The sequence below is a fragment of the Aquarana catesbeiana genome, linkage group LG07 (genome assembly GCF_042186555.1).
Source record: "Aquarana catesbeiana isolate 2022-GZ linkage group LG07, ASM4218655v1, whole genome shotgun sequence".
Taxonomy (NCBI): domain Eukaryota; kingdom Metazoa; phylum Chordata; class Amphibia; order Anura; family Ranidae; genus Aquarana; species Aquarana catesbeiana.
This window is the reverse complement of record NC_133330.1, coordinates 236861954-236880740: the sequence shown is the minus strand read 5'-3', so window position 1 is coordinate 236880740 and position 18787 is coordinate 236861954. Positions and strand designations below refer to the sequence as shown.

General features: G+C 43.6%; 1 protein-coding gene across 4 annotated transcripts in view; it reads left to right on the top strand.

Moving 5' to 3' along the window:
• The window catches only part of FNBP1L (formin binding protein 1 like), a 305643-nt gene that overhangs the window by 201430 nt on the left and 85426 nt on the right, over window positions 1–18787 (top strand). For all 4 annotated transcript variants that reach the window (XM_073593122.1, XM_073593119.1, XM_073593121.1 and 1 more), the window contains exons 4-6: window positions 5551–5698; window positions 14649–14711; window positions 16248–16352. In XM_073593122.1, coding sequence (XP_073449223.1) covers window positions 5551–5698; window positions 14649–14711; window positions 16248–16352 — 316 coding nt within the window. The remainder of the gene's footprint in view (window positions 1–5550; window positions 5699–14648; window positions 14712–16247; window positions 16353–18787) is intronic.

The following is an 18787-nucleotide window of genomic DNA, read 5'->3' as shown; positions in this document are numbered from 1 at the left end:
ATGGTAAACCACTGCTCCATTTGTACCCTTGCAGAAGATTTTTTATTGTTTATTTTTTTTTAATTTCCAAGGGGACCAAGTGCACTCGGTCCTGTTGTGATTGAATGGCCATTTGTCCTCAAAATGCACCTCTATATGCTGGCTTTAACCCCACCCCCATTTGAAGCCCAAATTATGGGGGAAGGTACAGCAGGCACAGAGCCCCCCCTCCCTAGCTGAGCGATATGTCACTGTTCTTGGCATTCAGTGCTGCTTCTTCATTCACGATGGTAAAAGATCACTCATAGCTTTGAAAATAACTTTGTAAATTTCTACCTGGGCCATGTATATATCCCTTTCATGACTAAGCCTATTTCTGACATTTGGTGTTTATAAGTTAAAATCCGTATTTTTTTGCTAGAAAATTACTTGGAACCCCCAAACATTTTTATATATATATATATATATATATATATATATTATATATATATATATATATATATTTATATTTTTAGCAGAGAATCTAGAGAATAAAATGGCAATTTGTTGCAATATTTTATGTCATGCGGTATTTGTGCAGCAGTGTTTTAAACGCAACTTTTTGGGGAAAAAAGACACTTTCATGAATTAAAGAAAAAGTAAAGTTAGCCCAATTTTTTTGTATAATGTGAAAGATGATGTTACGCTGAGTAAATAGATACCAAACATGTTACGCTTTATAATTGCACGCACTCGTGGAATGGTGACAATCTACGGTAGCTAAAAATCTCCATAGGCGACGCTTTAAATTTTTTTACGGTTATCAGGCTAGAGTTACAGAGGAGGTCTAGTGCTAGAATTATTGCTCTCACTCTGACGATCGCGGCGATACCTCACATGTGTGATTTGAACACCGTTTACATATGCGGGTGCGACTTCCGTATGCGTTGTCTTTGCGCGAGCTCGCGGGGACGGGGGCACTTTAAAAAAGATTTTTTTTTTCTTATTTATTTTATTTATTTTTACATTATTAATTTGTGTTTAAAAATTTTTTTTTAAAAATTGATCACTTTTATTGCAGTCACAAGGAATGTAAAAATCCCTTGTGACAGTAATAAGTAGTGACAGGTACTCTTTATGGAGGGATCAGGGGTCTAAAAGACCCCAAATCCCTCCTTTACACTTCGAAGTATTCAGATCGCCGTTTTCGGCGATTCTGAATACTATATATTTTTTTAAAACCAGTGCCATTGGCAGCTGAGTAAACAGGAAGTGACGTCACTTCCGTGTTTAAATTCAGGAGACTGTAACGAAGCCATTTCCGGCTTTGTTCCGGTCTGTCACTAGGCGTCGGAAGTACCGAATCGCGTCTCCCGGTGGGACGGGAGGCCCGATCAGAGCGGCAGGATGGGGGAAGATGTCCCCTCCCGCTCCTCCGGGATAACAGCCGAGTGGCTTTTGACCGCATCGGTTGTTATTTCTGGAAAGCCAATCGCCCGCTCTAAAAAAAACGGTACCGGATGATGCTTGCAGCTGCGGGCATCATTCCGGTATAACCCCCGAAAGCCAAGGCCGCACATCTGCGTATGCTCGGCGGGAAGGGGCTAAAGTAAAAGCAGCTGCTGATACAGTACACAGAGTTACATTGCTCTGATCTTTCAGGTTAATGAATGATCAGTGAAGCCTGACTGGTCCAGTGTATAACACAGCCCAACAGTGCAGATGTTTTTTCATAAAACCGAAAGATCACACAGGCCTGCAGCGCTTTCTGATACATCGGCCAAGCTTTATACAGTGGATACAAAAAATCTAGACACCGCTATTAAAATGTCAGGTTTCTGTGATGTAAAAAAAAATGAGACAAAGATAAATCATTTCAGAATTTTTTCTACCTTTAGGCTGCATTCACACCTATGCGTTTAAAAGGTGCACGGTTTTACAGCGATTTTACCGCGATTTTGCTCAGGTCACGAATGTAAAAGGTAGAAAAATGCCTGTGATCTGCCTCAAAGAAGCTCATGTTCTGCTTCAGGTGACAAAATGCTGAGATGTAAACAGGTGCCATTGAAATGAATGGGATTTTGCTTGTTGGGCGTTTTTTCAGGTGTTTTTTCAGATGTTTTATGAGCTGAAAACGCTCAGGTGTAAATGCAGACTCAATGTGACCTATAAATTGTACAACTCTATTGAAAAACAAACTAAAATATTTTAGAGGGAGGGGAGTAAAAATAAAATAATGTGGTTGCATAAGTGTGCTTATTAACTGGGGATGTAGCTGTGTTCAAAAATAAGTAATCGCATTCAGACTCATGGTAAATAGGAGTCAGTACACACCTGCCATCATTTAAAGTGCCTCTAAATAACCCCAAGTAAAGTTCAGCTATTCTAGTAGGTCTATCCTGACCTTTTCTTCACATCCTACAGCAAAAGCCATAGTCTGCAGAGAGCTTCTAAAGCAGTGGTTCTCAACTCCTGTCCTCAGGACCCACTAACAGGCCAGGTTTGCAAGATAACTGAAATACATCACAGGTGATATCATTTGCTGCTCAGTGATTGCAGTATTCTAGTTTGTATCTCCCCAAGGTAGTACTTAAAATCTGGTCTGTTAGTGGGCCCTGAGGACAGGAGTTGAGAACCACTGTTCTAAAGCATCAGAGGGATCTCATTGTTAAAAGGTATAAGGAGAAGGGTACAAAAGAATTTCCAAGGCATTAGCTATACCATGTAACACAGTGAAGACAGTTATCAAGTGGAGAAAATATGGCACAACAGTGACATTACCAAGAACTGGACATCCCTGCAAAATTTGTGAAAAGACTAGAGGCAAACCGGTCAGGGAGGCTGCCAAGAAGCCTATAGCAACATTAACCACTTGCCTACCAGGCCAATTCTGATGTTTCTCTCCTACATGTAAAAATCATAATTTTTTTGCTAGAAAATTACATAGAACCCCCAAGCATTATATGTTTTTTTAGCAGAGACCTTAGAGAATAAAATGGCAGTCGTTGCAACTTTTTATCTCCCACGGTATTTGCGCAGCAATTTTTCAAACGTGTTTAAAAAAAAATAAATAAATAAATAAAACAGTAAAGTTAGCCCAATTTTTTTGCATAATGTGAAAGATGGTAATACGCTGAGTAAATAGATACCTAACATGTCACGCTATAAAATTGCACACACTTGTGGAATGGCGCCAAACTTCGGTACTTAAAAAAAAAAAAAAAAAAAAACCATAGGCAACTCTTTCAAAAATTTGACTGGTTACATGTTTTGAGTTACAGAGGAGGTCTAGAATTATTGCTCTCACTCTAATGTTTGTGGCGATACCTTACATGTGTGATTGGAACACCGTTTACATATGTGGGTGCGACTTACGTATGCGTTCGCTTCTGCGTGCGAGCACATGGGAACAGCGGCACTTTACTTTTTTTTTTTTCTAGTTTGACACTTTTTCTTTTACTTTTTTTTTTTTATTTATTTATTTATTTTAATCACTTTTATTCTTATTACAAGGAATTTAAACCTCTTTACAGCGAGATATGGGGGTCAATAAGTCCCCATATCTCATCTCTAGGCTGGGAAGCCTGAAATTAAAAAAAGATCTCAGCTTCCCAGCCGAGGCGGTGCCATTTTTTTTCGAATGCAGAGGCCAGGTGTGACGTCCTAACATCGCCCCCGTCCTCCGAACGATCATAGAGACTCCGGGGACCATCTGGTCTACTGGAAATCTCTATGGTCAGCATCTGGGGCCGGCGGATCCCTTCTCCGGTTGGCCAATGGCAGCGGCAAACCTGGACAAGCACGGGAGGGAGGGGGACGTCCCCTCTCACTGCCCATAAAAACAATTAAGCAGCTAAACAGCCGTTATGATCGTTCTTATGGTGTAGGAAATCGCTTGAACTTTTTTGCCATAATCCCAAAAGATATGTTTGGCGCTGCACATCACCAAAAGAACACAGTACCTACTGTGAAGCATGGTGGTGGCAGCATCATGCTTTGGGGTTGTTTTTCTGCAGCTAGAACAGGAGCCTAGTCAAGGTAGAGGGAATTATGAACAGTTCCAAATACCAGTTAATGAAGAGGGCTGTATACAATAGACGCCCTTGCAATCTGACAGATTTGAAGTGTTTTTGCAAAGAGTGGACAAATATTGCCAAGTCAAGATGTGCCATGCTGACTCATACCCAAGAAGACTGAGTGCTGTAATAAAATCAAAAGGTGCTTCAACAAAGTAATAATTTAAGGGTGTGCACACTTATGCAACCATAATTTGTTTTTTATTTTTAATTCCCTCCACCTAAGGGCCAGTTCACACCATAGAAATGCAGTTCGGACACATTCTAGATGCTTTTTTGCATGCACGTTTTTGGTGCAGTCTTGTGCTTTCCCCCCTCCTTCTTTTTTTTTTTTTTTTCTTCTTATCCTTAAACAAGGACATGTGCGTTCCCGTGCAATTTTGATGCATTTACAGCTTTCCAGTGCAGGTAAAATGCAACATGTCCTACTTTTTTTTTCTGGAACTGCAAGCACTGGTGTGAACTATGCCACTGAAAACCATATATAGGTCACATTTAAAGGTGAAAAAAGTTCTGAAATGATTTCTGTTTTTTTTTTTTTTTTTTTCTTTTACATCACGGAAACCTTACATTTTAACAGGGGTGTGTAGACTTTTTATATCCACTGTAAGCAGCCACTAATTCAGTGCCACAGGATTTTTTTTTTCGCAGCATGGTCTCAGTCAAAGGGATGCATATATTAATGGGGATTTATTTAACATTAAAACAAATGTAATGATGGTTCTTCTTTTTTGTTTCCTTTTTTTTTGTGTGTGTGGAGATGCAGGGGGCTGAACCCTGGACCTGACACATAATGATAGTTCTTTAAGATGTAGATGACCCTTCAGGCACTACCTAGTTCAACAAATGTGGATTTAAAAAATTAATTGCGCTGGGTGGAAAACTATTAGCTGACTTTATCATGTCAGATCTTTGGCAGCTCTGCTCTTTCCAGACAGCTGCTGGTGCCATAGCTAATGGAATTCAGTAGCCAGCACTGGAGATTCCTCCATTGACACTGGATGGGGAATCCAATTGATTTTCTATTGTTCAGCCTGCAGGTTGAAAGAACATGTGTATGGCTAGCTTTTCAGTATTTTGGGGAAGGGAATTAAAGGCTAAGTTCACCTTTAGGGAACAAATATTAAATGCACATGTTTTTGCAGGAAAAAGTGCTTTCTGCCCATGCCTCCGTACAGGCTTTCAGTTAAAGATCTGGAAAAAGTGGCAATAGACTTAACAGTGCGCCGATCAGCACACTTGTAGTCCATCAGTTTGCCGTAGTGGTAGATGGGACTTGTAGTTTAGTTCATTCACCAATCTCTCCTGAATTTAAATGTGACGGAAGCTGCAGAGGAGAGGAACCTTTTATATGCTGTCACTGGGGGGGAAGGCTCAGTCAGTGAGGGGAAGTGTGCTGGAACATGTTACACCGTAAATATGCATTTAACATGTTCTAAAGGTGAACTTATCTTTTAAAGATTGGTACTGGTATGAAAGTTTTAAAGTGACCCTGTTTTGTGTTGCTTTTTGAAAGGTTTACATCTTGTGCATCCTTTTATAATATCCTCAACGAACTCAATGATTATGCTGGACAACGTGAAGTGGTGGCAGAAGATATCGGACACAGAGTTTATGCAGAAATAATGAGATATTCCCTTGACCTGAAAGCAGAGAGAAAATCGGTATACATTTTCACCTTTTGCATTTAGTCCAATGTTGTGATGTCAAAATGCTTATACTGCACTGACAATGTAGAACAGTTCCCCCACTGCTAAAAATGGTGGAAACCTTGCTAATGGTCGTTAATGTACTGATAGTCCTCATCGGTGCACTTAACACCGCCCTTTAAAACGTGCTGGTTTGGCTTGGTCCTATGGCTCCATTAAGACATGAGATGATGACTGGAAGATGAGACCTGGTTAGTTCTGTAGAATGATCAATGCTAATTTTTTGCATGTGAATACAAGTATGCCTTGTGCAGACACATTTTTTTTCAAATCTTTATTTATAGAGTGGGCAAAGATACACGAAATACAGCATCTCGAAGTCATATATTGGAAAAAAAAAAAGGAAAGACATATCATAGTATAATATGAGCTGAGCACCAAACTTGACAATAATGAAAAGTACAATTATAAAGAGATTGCAGTGATCTTTGGTACTATAAACAATGCCATCTGTAACTTTAGCTGCGACGGAAGGTATCTTACTTCCGAAGGTCCACTTGGACCATCGAGAGGTTCTGTGAATCTTGCACCTTTTTCCAATTTAATGTAAGAACAGAACCATGTAGGTCCACGGGGCACCAAGTAGCACCCCATACACCAACACTAGTAAAGACAGAGAGGAGAAACAGAAGGGAAGAGGCATGAAAGGAAGGGAAGTGGGGGGAAGTATAGGGGAATGGGGAAGAAGGGAGGGGAAGAAATGGGGCACAGTGAGGCAGCGTGCGTACCCATCTCCTAGTTAGAGCACCAACTGGTACAGTTGACCGGCATCCATAATCCAATTGACTATAAGTCGCTCGGGAATGGGACAATTTTAGACTGGTGTCTCACTCCCAAAAAGAGCCAGACCTTCATCTGAAAAAATAAAAATATTCCAGATGGACCACGTCTTGGTAAACTGTTCATTTTGGTGACGGGCAGCGAGGATTAGGTCCTCCATTTTTTTGATTTCCTCAACCTTTCGGAGCCATAAACTAATAGGTGGAGATTATGTGGACTTCCAGTATAAGGGAATGCAAGCCTTCGCTGCGTCAAGTAGATGTGGGATTAGTGATTTTTTGTACGCCTTTCGGGATTTGTCAGAAGCATTGAACAGGAAAAGGGCCGGGTCTGCTTGAATGGGGTATTCAGGGAACTTCTGCATCGTCTGCTAGATGGTTTTCCAAAACATCTCCAACATGGGACAAGTCCAGAAAATGTGGAGGATCGTTCCTCTTTCTCTCTGACATCTCCAACAACGGTCTGTGGCAGAGGGAAAGATCTTTTGTAGCTTTGCAGGGGTATTGTACCATCTGGTAACTATTTTATCGTTAGTCTCTTGCGTCTTCCAGCAAATTGAGGATTTATATGTGAAATGGAGGATATTTTGTTTTTGACGCATCGTTAAAGTGCACTGAAGATCCCTTTCCCATTTATCTAGGCAACGGAGATGATGGCTATCTGGTGGCATGATCAACAATTGATAAATGGCTGATAAGGTGTGGGGCATAGCACCATCCCCCGAGCAATAGGTCTCTAGGGTGGTTCGAGTTTGGTCAGAGCTACTGGGTAGGGGTACTGATTTAAGGAAATGATGAGTTGGAGAGCCCTCCAAAAATCTAAGTGAAAGGGGCCGTCTGTATTCCTAAGATCTGTCACGGATGACCACTTTCCATTAACAAGAAAATGGGAGGCTTGGAAATATCCCGCCGTTCTCAGAGAGCAAAAGATGGGGTCCGTGTGACCCGGATAAAAAACTCTGGGTTTCCCAGTATCGAGCGAATTGGGGAATTTAATGACACAAGGCAAGAGCGTGCAAAGAGTCGAACATATTTGTGTAGTAGTACCTATCGGGGTGATTCTTCACGTCTCTAGGTAGTGAGTTATGGCACCAGGGGGCCCTGTTCAGGGGTATGTCACATTGGGTCTGTTCCAAATTGGTCCATAGTTTCGTGGATTGGTGACGATTCCAGTCAATAAGTCTGGTTACATGAGTCGCTTGGTGATACTTGCGAAAATCTGGTACAGCCAGTCCCCCATATTGCTTGGGCAACATAAGCTGTCTTCTGTTGAGTCTAGGTCTTTTATGGGCCCATATGAAATCGAAGAATAAGGCTCTGGTTTGGTCAAAGTAACTAGAGGGAATTTGGATCGGGAAGGCTTGGAGAAGATAGAGGAATTTGGGAAGAATACACATCTTAAGGATATTGCATCTCCCAAACCACGAATGTAGTCCCGTTTTGCCATTTGGCAAACAGAGCTTGAACCTCTGTCAACAGAGGGGGAAAGTTCAGGGGGAACAGCTGTGAAAATTTGGGGGGGGATATGTGTGCCAAGGTATTTCAAGGCTGAGGTTGTCCATTTAAATTTAAAACTGGTTTGGAATGTTGTGAATTGACGTGGGGAGACTCCTATACCCATTGCTTCGGACTTGCTGAAGTTAATCTTCAAGTTCGAAAGATTACCATATGTTTTAAATTCGTTTAGAAGGTTTGGGAGAGAAATTGATGGGTTGGTAAGTGAGAATAACGTATCGTCAGCGTAAATAGCGATCTTCTGATGCGATTCCCCCATAACCACTCCAGTGATGTCCAGATTAGCTCGCACGGTACACAGAAATTATTCCAGTGACAGGTCAAAAAGGAGCGGGGATAGCGGGCACCCCTGCCGTGTTCCGTTCTTAATCTCAAAGGGATCTGATAATATCCCGTTGGCGCGAACACGAGTTGAGGGATCACCCTATATCAACTTTATCCAACATAGCATGGTGTTGCCCAGACCTATATGTTTCAGAACAGATGTCATAAATTGCCAGTTCACCCTATCCAAGGCCTTCTCCACGTCCGTGCTTAAGAAAATGCAGGGAATTTTATTCTTATTGACCACGTGTAGGAGATTAAGGACTTTGTGTTGTCCCTGGCCTCTCTGGTCGGGACAAATCCAACTTGGTCTAGGTGGATCAGTGAAGGAAGGTAGAGTTGGATCCTGGTGGAAAGTAATTTCGTGAAAATTATTAGATCTGTGTTGAGTAGGGAAATTGGCCTATAGCTCCCACAGATGGTAGGATCTTTCCCGTCTTTAGGGATCACCGTGATATGTGCCGACAAAGAGTCTCTGGGAAATGTTATATCGGATCCCAGTGAATTGAAAAATGTGTGCATAAATTTCTCAAGGGACGGTAGTATGGTTTTATAGTACTGTGCGGTGAGGCCATCCGGCCTCGGGGCTTTCCCTAATTTAGTGGCCCCTATCGCTGACTGTATCTCCGCTATGGTAATGGATTCGTCAAGCAGTTCTCCTACTTCTGAGGGCAGTTTGGGCATGTCTGAGTTGGTCAGATAGTCTTCGATTGGAGATTGAGAGGGAGCTGGGGTCTGCAGATTGTAGAGAGATTCATAGAACTCCTTAAACTCTCCTGCTATATTGCCTGGGAGTGTGGTCTTCTAGCCAGAGGATGTCGTAATATGAGGTATGTAATTAGCCAATACTTGATCTCTCAGTGACCTGGCCAGGAGTCTACCACATTTATTCCCAGATTCGTACGACACCCGGCGACAAATCTGAATCGCGGCCTTAGCTCGAAATTGCATCAAGTCGGTAATTTTCTTACGTAATATCAAAATTTCTGTCTCTAGGGCTTGGGTCTGGGCATGTTTGTGTCGGGCTTCAGTGAGATTCAATTGGTTTAGAAGCGACGCCATTTGTTCTGAACGCTGTCTCTTAATGCATGAGCCATGCTTAATGAGTACTCCGCAAATCACTGCCTTGTGAGCTTCCCACGCAATGCCAGGATTACTATAAGGAGTATCAGTTTGAAAACAGCAGTCCAGCTCCCTGACTACATCTTGGAGTATTTCTTTGTCCTGAAGGAGGCTCTCATTTAGTCTCCAGGTTCTCATTCTGGAAATGAAAACATCAGTCAGGGCATAGGTCAAAAGAACAGGGGCATGGTCAGACCATGTGATGGATCCAATTGATGCATCTCGAATTGCATGTAATTTGGAATGAGGGATCAAGAAGTAGTCAGTCCTCGAATATTGTTTATGTGGTGTTGAATAAAAGGTGTAGTCCCTTTCAGTGGGGTGAATGAGTCTCCAGGCATCAATTAACTGTGCCTCATGAAGCGCGCGCGCGATGCGTTTCCTAGTACTAGGGGTGATTGAAGAATGCCCTGTCGATGTATCCTCAGAGGGAATTAGTGGCAAATTAAAATCTCCACCCAGTAGTACCTGACCTCTAGAAAATTCTAACAAAATGTCTGTCATTTTGGTGATAAAGTGATCCTGTCCACTGTTCGGGACATATATGTTGGCCAGGGTCACCTCCATCCCTCCAATTGTGCCCTTGAGGAACAAAAAACGCCCCTCTGGGTCCACCCTTATATCCTCACAGATCCAAGGAACGGAGCGGGAAATGAGAATGGATACACCACGAGATTTAGCGTTCCCGTTGGTGGAGTTGTACACCATTGAGAAGAATTTATTTTTCAATAAGGGGAAATTGCCTCCTTTAAAGTGTGTCTCTTGAATTAATGCCAGGTCTGTCCTCAGGTTTCGGAAGGGGAGGAAGGAGGGGATAGGAGGGAGAGGGAAGAAAGCAGGAGAGAGGAAAGGAAGGTGAATCTAAAAGAGAAGGGGAGGTTCAGTCAGTAAGAGGAAAGAAGGTAAAGGAAAAAGTAGTAGTTAAAACACCCCTAAAGGGTATTGTGTTCACAATCTAATGCAGTAGCACTTTAACCACTTCCCGCCCGCCCTATAGCGGACTGACGTCCGGGAAGTGGTTCTGTTATCCTGACTGGGCGTCATATGACGTCCAGCAGGATAACATGCCGCCGCGCGCCCCTGGGGGCGCGCATCGTGGCGATCGGTGGAGCGGTGTGTCAGCCTGACACACCGCTACACCGATCTTGGTAAAGAGCCTCCGGCGGAGGCTCTTTACCACGTGATCAGCCGTGTCCAATCACGGCTGATCACGCTGTCAATGGGAAGAGCCGTTGATCGGCTCTTCCTCACTCGCGTCTGACAGACGCGAGTAGAGGAGAGCCGATCGGCGGCTCTCCTGGCAGGGGGGGTCTGCGCTGATTGTTTATCAGCGCAGCCCCCCCTCAGATCACCACACTGGACCACCAGGGATCGCCACTAGGACCACCAGGGAATGGGCAACATGTGGATGGCCAGGTATGTACCCCATGGCCATCCACATGTGCCCAATCTGTGCCAATCAGTGCCCACAAATGGGCACTGATTGGCACCATTATGTCCAAGATCTGCCCAGCAATGCCCCCAATGTTTTATCAGTGCCACCTGTCAGTGCCCATCAGTGCCCAACTATCAGTACCCATAAGTACCCATCAGTGCCACCCATAAGTACCCATCAGTGCCGCCTATGAGTGCCCATCAGTGCCGCCTATGAGTGCCCGTCGGTGCCGCCTATGAGTGCCCATCAGTGCCACCTCATCGGTGCCCAACAGTGCCGCCGTATCAGTGCCCGTCAGTGCAGCCATATCAGTGCCCATCATTGAAGGAGAAAACGTACTTATTTACAAAAAATTTTAACAGAAACAAATAAAAACTTGGTTTTTTTTGAAAATTTTCGGTCTTTTTTTATTTGTTGCGCATAAAATAAAAACCGCAGAGATGATCAGATACCACCAAAAGAAAGCTCGATTTGTGGTACAAAATGATAAAAAATTTGTTTGGGTACAGTGATGGATGACCGCGCAATTGTTGTTCAAATTGCGACAGCGCTGAAAATTGGCCTGGGCGGCAAGGTGTCTAAGTGCCTGGTATTGAAGTGGTTAAGTGCTGAGACGCTCACCAGTATAAGTCTGGTTATCGCGCAGGCCTAAGTGGGTTTGTGGAAAGAAGTGACCAGCGAGGTGTTCGCTGACCACCCCCCTGCCCCAAATGTGGTATGTTATGAAAAAAACAGGTATGATGACGGCAAACAATTAGAAGCAAGCAGGCTGGGGTCAAAGAAGTGGAAAATTAAGGCAAAATAGAATAAAATAAATGTGGTATGTGCCCTTTGTTATATAGTACTAGTATATATTACTCCGACACATCGCCAATAGGAAACCAAACAGTAATAATGATCATAACATAAACAACCCCTTATACTAACTGAGTAAGGACTGGAGGTACCTAACCATGTTCCCTGCAGCTGATCGTGTAGGCCAGTGTTTCTCAACTCCAGTCCTCAAGGCACCCCAACAGGTCATGTTTTCAGGATTTCCCTCAGATGAAACAGCTGTGGTAATTACTAAGTCAGTGAAACTGATCAAATCACCTCTGCAAAATAATGGTAAGCCTGAAAACATGACCTGTTGGGGCGCCTTGAGGACTGGAGTTGAGAAACACTGGTGTAGGCAAGGATCCCCCCTGTACAATGGGTGAGAAAAAAGGAAAGAAGCCGACAGCTGTCACAAAAAACAGCTTCGGTCTACTATCGTTCAGAGATCGTTCAGTTCTAAGGGTCTCACTCTCCACCTCCCTTTGCCCTTTAAAGCATGGATAGAGCACCCCTCCCAGGATTAAACTCGACTCGTGAAGCCCTAAGCCCATAGTCCAAGGGTAACATATTTTCCCCTCTGGGTGGGCGCCATAAGAAGAGGGAAGGAGCAACTCACGGAAATATCCTCTTGCCTGCTTTCTCCTCCAGTCCCCCATCTTAGGTAACAATGAGATCTCCCCCTCCCTCCCAGTCAATATGGCAGTATACAGTGTGCGTAACATACATGATGGTGGGGGAGGGTCTGCACACCTATCAAAGTAAATGAGACAACTAATAATAAGGCACAGTATTGCAGAACATCTGAAAAACTTGGATTTCTATATGATAAGCATAAAAGCAACCTCTACTGTCTCTGCGCACTCAGAACATCTCCAGTCCAAATCAATGAAACGTTCTGATATAGTGGTGTGTCCTCTGGACACAGTGTCCAATGATGTATGTAGAGTGTATGCTACTCTGCCCATGCACGGGTATAATGTAGAGAAGTCTTACCTCAGGGACATTAATGCCGGAGGCTCTGCTATGTTTGTCCGTACTTCTCAATTTTAGCCCCAGTTCAGTGCAGTTCAAGCTCCCTACCGTGCCGGTCACATCTCGGTTACCACAGCGGGCATTTTCAAGAAGCAGGGGACGCCTGCAGTAGTGAACAGAGGTCTGGAGAGCGAAGGTTGCAGATCTCAGGTTGGTGCATCTAGTCTCTCCGGCGTTTCATGAAGGGTGTATGCGGTTCCAGCAAGTCTCTACGGCAGCTAACGGTCAAAACTCAAAAGACAGGGGTAACTAAATCGGATGTGTACGGGTTTCCATATTAGGGCAACTCACTGGTATAATGATCATGATTCCCGCGACCCCTCAGTGAAGGGTGACCGGGCTCTCCTTCTAGACCGCAGCCGACGGGGGAGTTGGTTGTTCTGCTGAGAGGAGGATCCAACCAGTTTGGTACCTGAATTGGTTCCACTCCCAGGAAAACAAAGAGAGCTGGTGTACGCAAAGTGAAGGAGGCAGCTGTTTTGCGGAAGATGACCGCCAAGGGGTATCCCCAGCGGTACGTGCAGTCGTGTCTTCTGGCTAAGTCCAGGACTGGTCTCAGCATGGCTCTTCTCTGTAGCGTGGCTCTAGAGAGATCTGGGAGAATTTTAATTGTGGCGCCATCAAATTCTACTACCCCATGCTCCCATGCTTTGTGGAGAATAAGCTCCTTTTGGTTGTAATGGTGTATCCTGCAGAGCACATCTCTTGGTCTGTCTGGGTCCGGTGATTTAGGCCCCAAGGTCCTGTGCACTCGATCCAATTCCAGGGATGGTGGAGAGGTGCCCAGGACTTCCTGAAAGATAGCCGACACAGTCACCGCCAGATCCTCCGCTCCGGTAGCTTCCGGAAGGCCCCGCAGCCTAAGATTATTGCGTCGGCTGCAGTCCTCCAAATCTTCTAAATTAAGCTGTAGATCGACGGCGGTGGTCGCCTGAGATTCTTGGGAACGCTCTAGTGCTGCAATCCGGTGTGTGAGGGATGAGATCGATGCCTATCCAGAGTCAACACGGTCCGTGAGGGTGTGCAGATCTGCTCTGACTTCCTGGATGTCTCTGCTGTGCGCTTCTTCAATGCGTAGGATAAGGGCTTCTATATCCGACTTGGTCAGGAGGGTTTGCAGGATAGCGCGGATGTTGACAGGCATTTCGCTTGACTGTGGAGATGTGCCATCCATGTTTGTAGTACAGGCTCTCGGTGTCTCTTGAGAAAAATCTGTGGTAACAGGTGAGGAAGAGGAGCACGGTAAGTCCAATGTAGTATTTTCTGTCAGGCGATGTGCACGTGGCGCTGCTAGTATGGCGCCCGGTGACACTGTGTGTCTCAAAAGTACCGTTGAATGCCGCTTTGTGGGGTAGAAGAATGGTTACCTCCAACTGTCGATCTTGTTCGGTAATGTCTGGTGGTTATCATGCCTCTCTGTTGCTCAAATAATACCGTCAATTTAGCGGGACAGAGTGGGGTGGCCAGGAGCTCTCTCAAAACCTGTCCTCACTCGGACATTGCTAAGCCACGCCCCCCCGTGCAGACACATTTATCTCATTTAAGCAATAACAGATCTTGGTGAACACAGAAGCCATCTGGGTCAATAACCCTTTATTTGCTTGATACCTGGAGGCACTAGGCATTGTCCCTTTTTTTTTTTTTTTTTTTTCTCTTTCATCAAGATCAACAAACATAGCTCTCATTATCCTTTTTGGGACCATTTTGGGGCTTTAATTGTGTTTTTCAAAATATCAATAAATCCGACAAATCTTGCACTACTATTTACTATGCTCTGGAACATATTTCTCATTCTTTCAGCAAGGTTTACAGGATTTTATTTTTAAAATGGCCTTCTGTATTCCAGTGACAGTGTTTTTATTTTTATTTTTTTGTATTGCAGCATCTTCAGGAGGGGAGGAAAGCCCAACAGTACCTAGACATATGCTTTAAACAGATGGACAACGTGAGTCATCTTTTGTTTTTGTTTTTTTGTTTTTTTCTACATTATAGGTCTGTTCTTAGAATGTGTTTGTTATTTTTATTTATTTATTTTTTAAATGAATACATAGTATAATTATAGACAAAATTCATGGACTTTATAGGCACAAAAATACAAATATGTAAAAAAACTTTTATTGCCACACAATTTAAAAACTCTGAAATCAGTAAACAATAACCGATAACAAGCACCCCTGATAGGACATGATCTGTACGGTTACATATTCTGTGTCTTCTGGCTTAAGTTAGCATATAGTATATCCTTCAGTAGATGACTCGACATGTTTTGTGGAAACCCCTTTTTCAGGAGCTCATTTAGGTGCTGAATAGCTAAAAAGCATAAAAAATCAGATGCATCTGTGGGTCAGAAGAAAATTGCACGGCAAGTGAAAGCGAAATCCACCCGTCAAGCCCCAGGATCAAATACAGTGCCAATAGGAAATAATCCTGTTTTGGTCTCAAGGCTCATCCAGCTGATCAATACACTACATATCCAGATAATGGTAAATGTGTGAGACTCTGCATTAGATTCCTTCATCAAGGGCCAGCAAAGGTCCATAATTAACCAACTCTCTTAATCCAAAACTGAGAGGACCCCTAGATATTCCTAATTACCGGTGTGTGTGTGTGTGTGTGTGTGTGTGTGTGTGTGTGTGTGTGTGTGTATAATATATATATATATATATTAGTCGGCCACTGAAAATAAGGAAAGTCCCGCCCTGTAACCTGCAATGGCTCACAGAGTATCTTTTGACACTACTTGGCTACTTGGTTTTCTTTTTGAATTTTTACAGGGAAAGCAGCAATATGAAAATAGCAAAGGAAGTTGGTAAAATGCAGTTAAAATTAGAGCTGAGCTCAAGACAAATAAAAAGAAATGAATGTTTTATATTAAGATTTTATTTTTTAAATGTAAATAGTACTAGAACCTGTCTTGATATGAGTTTTTTTACTATCCCCTGTACAGTCAAGAGGGAAGGGTTGCCGCATTTGCTGACGGGTGGAGAGAGCAGGGAGACCAGCTCATCGATGTACTGCTTCTTTTCACTCTGATCACAGGCTTTTGGTTTGTTCTTGGCTAAGCTGCATTGCCTTAGTGCAGCAGGTCATGAGCCTGGCTGTGTTGTCTGACAGGTGTGTAAGTCTCCGGACTAGATGGAATTATTTTGCAGCAAAAGCAGCAACCTGAAATTCACCTTTAAAAAAATGCCAGTTTTAGAAATAGGAAAACTTTTTTTTTTCTTTTTTCTTTCTAAAGGTTTTGTTTGCACAAGCTTTATAGACTTCAATTAGTCCACCCAAAATGAATTCTTGTTGGTTAAATAGGTGATGGGAATAGTGCTCTGCATTTCCGAAGCTCATCAGTGCGTGATACTGTAGGCTTGGGCTCTTTAAAGTGTCTATTATTTTAATTTTGATTTCATAATATTCCTGTTTGGTTTGTGTGCTTTAATTGTTATCTGATGTTTTTTTAAAATAACATTTGTGTTTTATCTTGCAGAGTAAAAAGAAGTTTGAACGAGAATGCAGGGAAGCAGAGAAGGCACAGCAGACCTATGAGAAAATGGACAATGACACCAATGCCACCAAGTCTGAAGTAGAGAAGGTAACCATACTGTAGTAGTAGCACTAATACAGGAACCTTTATTTGGGTAACCATATCATTCAGTGTCCAGAGTCTGATCGACTGTGAATGATTTAGCAGTAGACTTTCTGCTGTTTATTTGCCCAGACCCACTTTTCTATCCCAATACACAGTGTCTCTATGGAACAGCTCTTCCTGTTATAGATGCCTGATAACACATTGTTGTAATCAGAAACAGGCATGGGTTGGGGTATGCTTGTCAAACTCCTCCTGGTGGGCTTCTCTGGGATATGAAGCACAGAGTGTGCCTAGGTCAGGCATGTCCAAAGTCCGGCCCGCGGGCCAATCGCGGTCCGGTTTTGAACGGCCCACCTGGTTATCTAAACCAGCCTTTCTCAGCCAGTGTGCTGCGGGATCAGGGCTGTGACATGAGCCCGATCCCCTGCCGAACTGTACATCAGCACTGTGAGAAGATCCATCAGCATCAAAAGTGAAAGTAAAGTGCAGGGGAGTGTGCTGTGCTCTCTGCTTCCCCCTACAGTGCAGTACCCGGCTGAATTAGGAAGCTGGAAAGGTACAGTACTGTGCTAGAAGCTAGATTCGTTTTAAAAGGGCTTTATTCATGTGTCTGTGCATGTGTGTGCATGTGTCTGTGTGCGTATGTGTGTGTCTGTATGTGTGTGCGCGCATGTGCATGTGTCTGTATGTGTGTGTGAGTATATGTATGTGTATGTATGTCTGTATGTATGTGCATGTGTCTGTATGTGTGTGCATGTGTCTGTATTTGTGTGTATGTATGTGTCTGCATGCATGTATGTTACTTTTAATCTGCCCCCCCAATTCCTGTACCATCAGAACTTCTTTTGTAGGGCTTGTTTGTGATAGCAGCCAGGACTGCTGTTCCTCTGAAAAGCAATCCGTGCAATGCACACAGTTGCGGGATAGTTGCAGTGCAGCCCCATTCAGCCTGGGTATACCTCCAGCTGCAGCCACAGCATGTGTACACCCACAGCTGCTCCTTCTGTTGCTAAAGGGGGAGAAGTTGGGTGGTAAAAACAGCTTAACCATGTGGTTTTACTGCCCCTCCAACCTGACATGTGAACAAGCCCTTGGTTCACATCTGTGTGGCTGCGTGTAGGGCAGCCCATTCATTTCAGTGGGCTTCCCTACCCACAAAAATGCAGGGAAAGAGGTCCCCGCCCTTTTTTTTTTTTAAATTGCACTGCACCAAAAGCACCCCGCGTTTTCCAATGTGTGGGGTACCATTAAGAATTAACGGTATCCCCTAAAGAGCAGAGCATTCATCTGTGTGTCAGGAATGAGCGTGACAAAGGCAAGAGAATTCTTGTTGGGCAATGTATTAGTGCTCGAACTAACACACTTAGACCGAATTTTAATGGTTCAAAGAATGTCAGGCAAAATGGTCGGCCCTCACACATGTTCACTTCATCAAATCTGGCCCTCTTTGAAAAAAGTTTGGACACCCCTGGCCTAGGTAAAAGGTGCTTTGTCACATTAAAAAAAAAACTAAACTTTAGGTTATAAGTACAAGTTATTGTATTTTAATGTATTTAATGACACCCCAAATGCAGGTTGCAAACACATTGTGTTCGCCCACACCAGATCGCAGGGTACAAAAGTACCATGCAATGCTGTATGTTTCAAAAAGTAGTCCATGCTCTACTCTTTGTGCGGTGCAATTCCAGCCTAATCAAAATGAATGGGGCTGAAATCTCACTGCACAGAGCGTTCCTGTGCGATTCACATAGAGGTCCTAGTGTGAATGGGCCATAAGCAACAGCAAGCCTTTACCTTGTTGTTTTGCATGTTTTAAGAACCGATTTACTATATTCACCTATTCATACCAGGATTCTAGAACTTTAAACCAGGAACAAAAAATTATCATATTTGAATGATATATTTCACAAAGCTAATGTAAAAAGTTTCATAAATATTTATAAACGGTGTTTTAGACTTAAAGTATAGATACACCCAAGAACAAAAATATAACAAATTGCAGCTTACCAGTCCTTCGATGTGGCTCCTTTTTGTTTTTCTTTTTTCCCTTTTCGTCATTTCAGGACAGCCACAATAGAGAGAGATAGTCTCCTCCCCTTCCTCTGGTAACACTGCGCCAGCCCATAAATTCTCTCCTCCCCTGCCGGACCTCAGTTATTAGTGTTTCCTCCGGTGGGGAGACACTGTGCAGAGGAACCAGGCCGGGTGCAGTCAGGGAGATTGTGGCCTTTCTTTTTAAAGAAACATCCCTAGGGAAGCAGGGGCTTCCAGGATAAAGAGTGGCAGTACATACCGCAGCTGAAGCCACCCCTTCCTTGCTGAGCGCGGCATCAGGTCGTGGGGGACCCCTATCGCGTCCACAGGGCCGCAGCATGGAGACTGTCCGCTCTCCCTGTACTCTGTACAGGCCGCAAAATTTGGAACCAGCGGGCCGGACG